Raw genomic sequence first — 10022 nt, forward strand, 5'->3', positions numbered from 1 at the left:
TCAGTGGACCCGAGGGTCCAGATACAGGCCTAGGGGGAGGAGAGCAGGCGCACAAGTAAGGCTTAAAAAGAAGGGACTGCGGTCACCCATCCCAGCCATCCTGCTAGCGAACGTTCGCTCCCTCCCGAACAAGCTAGAAGAGCTGCTTCTATTGCTTGGCAGTAAACCCACGCTTGGTAGCAACTCCCCGGTACTCTGCTTCACCGAGACTTGGCTGAATGACAACATCCCGGATAACTCCCTCCATCTACCGGGCTTTGATCTCTTTCGGGCAGATCGCATCCAGGCACTCTCGGGGGAAAAAGAAGGGCGGAGGGGTATGTTTTTACATCAACTCCACCTGGTGCTCCAACACGACGGTCTTGCAGAAAAGCTGCTCCCCCGACATTGAACTCTTACTGATTAACTGCAGACCTCGGTACTCTCCCAGGGAATTCAGCTCCTACGTCCTGGCAGGTGTCTACATCCCCCCGGATGCTGACACCAGCAATGCACTGGGCACACTCAGCGATGCCATCTCAAGGTGGGAGACATCCCTCCCAGACTCTCTCTTCATCATACTGGGAGACTTCAATAGGGCAAACCTACGTCAAGAGCTGCCCCGCTACAAACAGCACATCTCCTGCCCCACCAGGAACCAGAACACCCTGGACCACTGTTACACGGTCCTCAAAGACGCGTACAAGGCCATTAGCCGAGCTGCCTCAGGCAGCTCTGATCACCACCTAATCCACATGATCCCCACCTACAGAAGACAACTCGAAACCACAAAGCCGCTAGTCAAGTCTGTGAAGAAGTGGACAGAGGAGGCGAAGGGGCAACTTCAGGCCTGCTTCGACAACACTGACTGGTCAGTCCTGGAAGCCCCCTGCCTGGAGGAATGGTCAGAGAATGTCACCTCCTACATTAGATTCTGCGAGGAGACATGCATCCCAGCGACAACCGTCAAGGTCTTTCCGAACAACAAGCCCTGGTTCAACGGAAGGCTGCGCAGGCTCCGGAGGGAAAAAGAAGAAGCTCACAATTCTGGAACACCGAGAGTTTCAGGGAGGCCAGAAATACCTTGAAAAGAGAGTTGAAGGTGGCAAAGAGAGACTACTCCGACAAGCTGAGTCGCAACCTCCAGTCCACAATGTCGGGAGGTCTGGAAAGGCCTAAGGGCAGCCACCAACTTCAAGCCCCCCTCTCAACACATACTCCCGAGCACTGCACTAGCCGAGGATCTCAATAAATTCTATTGCAGGTTCGAGGCACAACCCACTCACCCTGCGGTTCAAACAACCACACCCTCACCCAAGCATCCACCCCCCTCCCCTCCTCTACACGCTAGTCATACTCCCCCAACACAGGTAACAGTCCTGGAGACCGATGTGCTATGCACCTCCGGAAGCTAAACATCAGGAAGGCCTCAGGCCCAGACGGCATATCCCCATCTTGTCTAAAAACATGTGCGGACCAGTTAGCCCCGGTCCTCACTTCCATCTTTAACAGATCCTGGAGCTGGGCAAGGTTCCCTCCTGCTTCAAAAAAGCCGACATCATCCCGGTCCCCAAGAAGCCAGGAGTCACGGACCTAAACAACTTTAGACCCGTCGCCCTAACCCCGATTATCATGAAGACCTTCGAGAGACTAGTTCTCTCCTACCTGAAGCTCCACACTGCCACCCTATTGGATCCTCTACAATTTGCGTACAGAGCAAATCGGTCTGTGGAAGACGCCATTAATATCTGCCTTGCACATATCACTGAACACCTGGATAAACCGAAGACCTATGCAAGGATCCTCCTCCTGGACTTCAGTTCCGCGTTCAACACCATCTGCCCAAATATTCTGCACGACAACCTAGAACAGCTTGGTGTTGACCCAACCCTTTGCACCTGGATCAAGGACTTCCTTACGAACAGGACACAGCTAGTGAGACTCGGAGACTGCTCCTCCAGTGTGAGAACCACAAACACAGGCGCCCCGCAAGGGTGTGTGCTGTCACCGATGCTCTTCTCCCTGTATACAAACAGCTGCACCTCCTCTGTGGACACTGTCAAGGTCATCAGTTTGCGGACGATACCACCATCGTAGGACTCATGGGTGATAAATCAGAGCGGGATACCACAGCGAGATCGAGCGGATTCTCAGGTGGTGCTCAGACAACAAACTAAACACAGCGAAAACGGTGGAACTGATAGTGACTTCAGAAGGAACGCCCCACCACCCAGCCCAGTCATCATAGATGGTACCGAAGTCACCAGGGTACACAGCGCACGGTTCCTAGGCACCACCATCACGGAGAACTTGAGATGGGACGAGAACACCTCCACAACCCAAAAGAAGGCCCAGCAGAGACTGTTCTTCCTGAGGCAACTGAGGAAGTTTGGAATGCCCAGGAGCTACTGACCAGTTTTTTATACGGCGACCATCGAATCTGTCCTTTGCTCCGCCATCATTGTCTGGTACTCGGGGGCAAATGCAAAGGACAGGCTCAAACTCCAGAGAGTCATCAATGTGGCTGCGAGGATCATTGGGTCGCCCCTGCCACCCCTGGACCTTCTCCATGCATCCAGAATGAGGTCTAGGGCAAATAGAATCACACTCGACCCCTCCCACCCTGGTAATCACTTCTTCAGTCCCCTACGCTCGGACGCCGCTATAGGTCCATCTACACCAAAGCCACCAGGCGTAGGAATACTTTCTTCCCTCAAGCGATCACTCTCCTTAACTCAGACCCTCTCCCAAATTTCATCTCTAAGCCCTCCAGCACCCAGGGGCACGAACGAGCGCCCATAGGATGACATGGTCATCTTTGCATAACACTGTATACACCATTGCATATATGGTGACAACCGCTCGATGTGTCACTGCTTGGCTCCTTATAAACTGTACCACGTGTAGGGTTACTTGCACTGTCGTCACTGGCCAGTATGTTGTAATGTTTTCTATAAATTGTACTATGTGTAGTGCTACTTGAACTGTTGTCACTTGCCAATATGCCTGTAATGTTTCGTTATAAATTGTACTATGTGTAGTGTTATTCGCACTGTTGTCATTGTCAATATGCCTTGTGTCCACAAATAATTACAAAAATTTAATGAGGTACTTGCTTAGACTGTGCTTTGTCCGCACTGGTCACCATGTTTGCTGGTACCATCATTTCACACTGAGGCTCCTTCACCTCTGTACACATGGCAAGTATGCCCATGGATATAATAAATTGTATGTTAGTGCGGATAATTACTAGAACATTTAATAGCATTGCATCGTTCTCTATTTGCAGTTTACACACTACTCAGCATGTTAAATGATTTTACAGAGTAAGGCCAGTGAACTTTTGACCTGTCCTCTGTCCTGCTTAGAAAAAGAAATACAATGACTGACAGTTGAGATGACAAGCTTCAGAAGACAGAGCTCTCTGCGACTTGAAAGTGGTGGAGCTCAATGGCTCTTTTGCATAGATAACTGGAGTTTAACTCTTCTGTACTGGTAACCATATTAGACTTATGTCTCTGCTCCTAATGTTTTATTTCTTAGCTGTACTACACATACAAATCATTATCATAATGTTTTTCCGCTTCAGTGTCTCTTTAAAGTATTAGGATGAACGATGAGGAGTAAAACTATATCCTCTCGTGTCTGAGAAGGTTTCCAAGGCAGTGAGGGTTGACTTCCCTGGATATCCGCCACGTGACACAGTGCTCCACGCTGTGCTCCATCTTCCTCATACTTCCTCCTTCACAGGGGAAGTTCTGCTGTGAAACAGAAGTATCGGGAGTATGGGGCAACGTTGGGATCTATTGTAAGTCAATCAAACCTCATTTGCACTGTTTGATGCTGTGCAATCAAGCCATAAGCTCCTGCCCCACCCCCGATCTTTTGTCCTGTGTGATCAATACTTGATTCGTTTTTGTCACAATCAGTTGTAAGTCGTTGTGCCACTGTGAGGTCCACAATGCAGTAGGGTCGCAGGCCACTGCGCACGCGCTGCTCCAAGTCGTGCACCTCCTCCATAGCACCGCTGTAGCCGGAACATTCTGGCAAGCGCAATTAGACTTAGCAGAGTGCACACTATTGAGCACAGTCGCGGACATTACGGGGCTGACATAGTGAATGAGACCGTGAGAACATGAGGGAGCGTGACAGATTTCAGGCTGCTGGACGAGCCCCAGGTAAGTGAAAATAATTTTCTCTCATCTCAGGTTCACATTCAAGATTACCCAAGCGAAAGCTCGGGTACAATATTATATACTTGTCTGAGAGAGGGAAGCCTCCGCATCCTATCGAGGCTTCCCTCGCTGCTCTGATGTCTGCCATTGCTGACCCCTGAAAGATTAGCGACAAGGCAATAGCCACCAAGCCAGCCCGTGCATGCGCAGTAAGCCGGAGCCGCAGGCTCTGAGCTATTGTGTGAGAGGGCTCACGTGGCTACTGCGTGGCCACGCAATAGAAGAGAAGCTCCGCAGCCCCAATGTGGAGAGAAACTGCGCTCAGCAACGGGAGACCATGGTGTAGCAAGGGAAGCCTCAATGGGATCCTGAGGCTTCCCTCTCTTAACCTTTTCGGGACCGGCTGCCTAAGCCCCCTTAAGGACCAGGTGTTTTTGCATGGGGGGGGTGCACATTTGGGGGGGGGTCGGAGTCAGGCAGCCGGATCCCTGTTAGAGCTTGCTGGGCCAGGTGTCCCCTCTTTCGCCAGATGCCCCCCCCCCCTTCACCACCCAGGCTTTCGCCAGATGCCCCCCCCTTCACCACCCAGGCTCCAGCGATGAGCTGCTGTGGACCCATCCGGCTCTCGCAGCATCTCTGCTCCTACTGCCGCTAAGTCCCGGGTCGCGGCTTGATGATGTCCTCAAGCCGCGGCCCAGGACTTACAGCAGAGCGAGCGGGGATGACAGCCAGAGCGGTGGGGAGCGTCAATCATCGGGGGAACGACGGGGGGGTGAGTGGATCCTCTTCTGCATCCACCGCCGCAGCTCTGTAAGTGATCACTATAATCCGCGGCGGTCATAGTGATCACGTGATCAGGCACCACTCGCGATGGCTCCTGATCACTGAGGGAGGTGTTAGCTGTCATATGACCGCTTAATCTTCCTCTCGAGTGCGCACGAACGCGTCCGGAGCAGTACGGCCGCATCAGGCTAGAATAGCCACAAGTGCGCCGTAGAATCTAATGTAGGCGGTCTCCAAAAGGTTAAGATAAATGTCTACTCTCATTGCACGGTGTGTTTTATCGCAGGTGTTTGTGGACACTGTGGGTCCTGCTGAAAAGTATCAAGAAAAGCTCAAGCAGCGTTTCCCTGAGCTGAAGTGACCGTGAAGCCCAAGGCTGATTCCCTGTTCCCTGTGGTCAGTGCGGCCAGTATCTGTGCAAAGGTGAGTCTTTAGTCTGTGTTTTAGTTGGAGTTTTCCATAACACAATCACTCCCATGCAAAGTCAAACTGTACTCTCAATCATGGACTTCATTTCCTGGTATACATCGTACAACACTACCCAAAATTACAGAAGCTGGCAGAAACTGCATGTTGTACGGTGCCGAGGGCCAGAGGAACAGCAGCAGTAGGTAAGTAATGATGCTCCTGCAACACCCGCCCCACGCCCCCAATGGCACACATCATCACAAACCTCCCTTATGAGACCAGGTGCCACTGGATAGTGCACTGGTTAAAGAGACTCTGAAGCCAATGTAAAAATCTTTTTTCTGACCTCCTATTTATATTAACCACTTGCCGACCGCGCACTCATACCGCGCGTCGGCAAAGTGGCAGCTGCAGGACCAGCGACGCAGTTCAACGCTGCTACAGTAGCAGCGTTGTAGTAGATCAGCGATCCCCGGCCAATCAGCGGCCGGGGATCGCTGTCACATGACAGCGGGGAGCCTGTTAGAGGCTGCACAGGACAGATCCGTTCCTGTGCAGCCTTCGATCTCTCGGGGAAGGGAGGGAGAGGGGAAATCCTGCGGTGGAGGGGGCTTTGAGGTGCCCCCCCTCCCCCCGCCACCCACAGCATGCAGGAGCGATCAGACCCCCCCAGCACATCATCCCCCTAGTGGGGAAAAAGGGGGCGATCTGGTCGCTCTGCTTGTCATTTGATCTGTGCTGGGGGCTGTAGAGCCCACCCAGCACAGATCTGAAAAAGCAGCGCTGGTCCTTAAGGGGGGGGGTAAAGGCTAGGTCCTCAAGTGGTTAAGAAGTATCAGTAGACCTAAAACGCTGCATTCCTGCTGCAGAATGAGGGGTTTAGACCCCCCAAATCCTCTGTGCAAAATGCAGGCAGCGCTTCCTTGTAGAGGCAGAGCTTAGCCTGTAGCTCTGCTCTACTGTAGTCAGTCTGCGCCGATCGCCGCCTCTCCCTGCCCCCTCTGTCTTCCTTCACTGAGAGCAGCGGGGAGAGGCGGAGATCCGCGGGCAGATTGACTTCAGTGAGGCAGAGCTACAGGGCTAAGCTCTGCCTTCCTGGGCAGCAAAATCCACGACCAAGAAAGTCGTGGATGTTTGCCCAGGATTTGGGGGGTATAAACTCCTCGTTCTGCCACGGGGATGCAGTGGTTTAGGTCTACTGATACTGGTCTACTGAATGATAGAAGGAAAAAAAACAGATTTTACATTGGCTTCAGTGTTTCTTTAAGGGCTCTGACACAGGCTACCTAGGTTCAAATCTCAGCTCTGCCTGTTCAGTAATCCAGCCCCTATTCAGTAAGGATCCTTGGGCAAGACTCCTAACACTGCTCCTGCCTATAGAGCACGCCCTAGTGGTTGCAGCTCTGCTGCTTTGAGTCCGCTAGGAGAAAAACACAATATAAATGTTTTGTCTTATAGTGTACCAAGCAAGGCAATATGAAATGAAGGTATAATAAAAAGTGGGTTACTCACAAAACCGGGTTGTGGTAACCACAGTAAAACATTTTAGTGATGTATGTAAACCTATTGCACCTGGTGTGTGCTTGCCCCAATGGTATTACTCTGGTCGTTCTCCAAGCAACGGTACTTTGTAGTGCGCATGCGCGGACAGATGGGAATCCCAGTGATGTACTTCCTGCCCAGAAGGTAGTACATCTCTGAACAGGGGCGGAGCTATGCATACTACCCTGTCAGCACGGTCTGCTGCAGAGTCATATGAGTGAGTTTGTGCGATGCGGCAGGAGCAATGCATCGCAACGCAAAAAAGTGTAAAACCGGCCCTAAAGGACACCTAAAGAGGTATATGGAGGCTGCTGTATTGATTTCCTTTTAAGCAGTACCAGTTGCCTGGCTGTCCTGCTGAACCTCTGATAATTTTAGCCATAGACCCTAAACAAGCATGCAGATCAGGTGTTTCTGACGGAAGTCTGACTAGATTATCTGCATGCTTGTTTCAGGTGTGTGATTCAGACAGTACTGCAGCCAGAGAGATCTGCAGGATGGTATTGTTTAAAAGGTAAAAAAAATATGGCAGCCTCCATATCCCTCTCACTTCAGGTGCCCTTTAAAGGGGAACTTCAGCCTAAACAAACATACTGTCATCAAGTTACATTAGTTATGTTAATTAGATAGATGGGTAATATAATCTCTTACCCACCCTGTTTTAAAAGAACAGGCAAATGTTTGTGATTCATGGGGGCTGCCATCTTTGTCATGGGGGCAGCCATCTTTTTGGTTGAAAGGAGGTGACAAGGAGCAGGAGACACAGTTTCAACTGTCCTGTGTCCTGATTACCCCTCCCAGCTGCACACGCTAGGCTTCAAATGTCAAATTCAAAATGTAAAAAAAAAAAAAAAATTGCATCAAAACAGCAGAATGAGAACAACAAAATAAGAAATCCCATCATGCTTTGCACAGCATCAGGGGAAAAAGCCCGGGCAGTTTTCTTCTGTGCAGCTAAAAATGAGGCTTGTATAAGAGAAACAAAGTTCTGATGCTGTGAAACTGTTAAAGAAACACAAAGCCTTTTCAGTGCTGCTGAGTCGATTTTTAGTCGGAGGTTCACTTTAAATGTAACACAAAATCCACAGCCTGAATCCAGCCTGAATGCGATGCAATGTGACTGAGGCCTGAGAGGAAACAGGAAGTGCTGTGCTTGCAGCGTGTGGCACAGAGGTTGCCGCGGTGACTGCAGAGATAAATAATCATATGGAGCATCACCTTATGGAATGGCCCGTTACATGCAGGCATTTGTTCAGCTTTATTATTTCAGATTTACTTTAACTGGAATTGCAGCGACCTTTATATTGACGGAAGTAAAAAAAACCTATAAAAGCTAACTGCCTTTAGTGCAAATGGTAGCCGAGCGCCAGTGCCTTTATGTGTCTCCGCAGAGCCGTAAAGAAGCATTGCCTCTGTTCAGCCGCTTTCCTGCCCGAGCTGAAACTTTACAGACTATTAAATATTAATTCCTCACCGCTGCTGGAGACTTAAAGTGAAATCCCACATTCCCCTCACATTTTCCACAAAGAGTTTACTGGCGCTGTGCAATTCTCTGTTCTAATTTTAATGGTTTTGAAATGTACCTTTCCATTGCTATTTGCGATAGGCATTGAGTATCTATAATTGACTGTAAGCACATCCCCCCCCCCCCCCCCCCCAAGCCTAGAATCTGTAGTACAGCGTGCCCGGTTATTTCCTCTTCCTTCATGAGTAACTAGCCACACTATGCAGGCCTTCCAAATAAAGACCTACACTTCCTGCAGCTAGTCCAGAATGCTGCCGCAAGACTGTTTACAAGCCAACTACACTGGCTACCCAGAATCCTTTTCAAAATTGGCATGCCAACATTCAAATCGCTACACGACCTAGGCCTGGATACCTGAAGGATTTTCTGCAACTGCGTCACGGCTCCCACCACCTCAGATCAAAAGTATCCAATAACTTAAACCACCCCCAGAGTTCAACAAAAACCTTTGGAGCCAGAGCTTTCTGTCATGCTGCCCCTACTCTGTGGAATGCCTTGGCAAACGTAATCAATGACACTCCAACCCTGGATACGTTTAAATCAAAACCGAAAAGCCACCTGTTGAGTCTGGCATTTATGACCACATAACTTTACCCCCTGTGCAAATCACTACGTGCTGATCTGAGTGTTTCTATAGCTGTGTTCACACATAAATCTGTACATTTCATGTCTGGTCCTGTCGGTTTTGTATCAGTTTTGCATGCGTTTCTATGAGTGCGTTCACACATAAAAGGTGTACCTTTAACCTCACTGGCGTTTTAAATCCCCATGGCCACGGGTGGTTTTTTTCACCTAATTTTTTTTTATCATGTAGCTAGCCTAGCGCTAGCTACATGATTCCCCCTCTCTGCTCTCTCCCTCCCACCCTTCCGATCGCCGCCGGCGTTCTGAACGGGATTTCCTGTATGGCTTCCCCTGTCGCCATGGGGGGGGGGGGGGGGCTCTTTCGTGGCGGATCGGCGGCGATCAGGTAAGATACGCAGCTAGCAAAGTGCTAGCTAAATGTTTAAAAAAAAATTATGCAAATCGGCCCACCAGGGTCTTAGCAATCCAGCACGGCGTTACTGGACGAGCTGAGCTCGTCCGTAACGCTCAGGAGGTTAAGTCCAGTCAGGTAAAACTGATTGGAAACTGATGAAAAGCAGGGCAGGACTGACTGGAACTGTGCAGATTTATGTGTGAGCCAGGCCTAACAGAAAAAATGTGTGTTTTTTTCCCCCCTTTTTCTATACGCCTTTTCACGCTGTGCTCTTCCTCCCCTGCAGGTGGCCAGAGACCGGGTGGTGAAGGGCTGGAAATTCCTGGAAGATTTGAGAGACATTAATACAGACTATGGCTCTGGCTACCCGAATGGTGAGTTATATGACTACCGTATAAGTCTCTGCAGCTTATATCAGGAAGTACCATGTTACTCCCCATTTTGAGCGATATCATCGCATTTAAAGCCATTTTAATTTATTGCTAGTGATTGTACAGCACTCACTATTTGTGTGTGTGTGTTTTTTTTTTTCTGTGTCCTATTATTTATTAGTGGCTTGTGCAAAATGAAATCACCATTTCTGAAACCTCTTATGACTAACAAATATAGATAAAAATAAAAACGTTTTTCA

General features: G+C 49.7%; 1 protein-coding gene across 1 annotated transcript in view; it reads left to right on the forward strand.

Annotated features, from left to right (window-relative positions):
* The window catches only part of RNASEH2A (ribonuclease H2 subunit A), a 44784-nt gene that overhangs the window by 25880 nt on the left and 8882 nt on the right, over positions 1 to 10022 (forward strand). Inside the window, 3 exon segments of the mRNA XM_068272176.1 lie at positions 5224 to 5284; positions 5287 to 5360; positions 9678 to 9765. Of these exon segments, the coding sequence (XP_068128277.1) occupies positions 5224 to 5284; positions 5287 to 5360; positions 9678 to 9765 (223 nt within the window).

The sequence above is a fragment of the Hyperolius riggenbachi genome, chromosome 3 (assembly GCF_040937935.1).
Source record: "Hyperolius riggenbachi isolate aHypRig1 chromosome 3, aHypRig1.pri, whole genome shotgun sequence".
NCBI classification, from domain to species: domain Eukaryota; kingdom Metazoa; phylum Chordata; class Amphibia; order Anura; family Hyperoliidae; genus Hyperolius; species Hyperolius riggenbachi.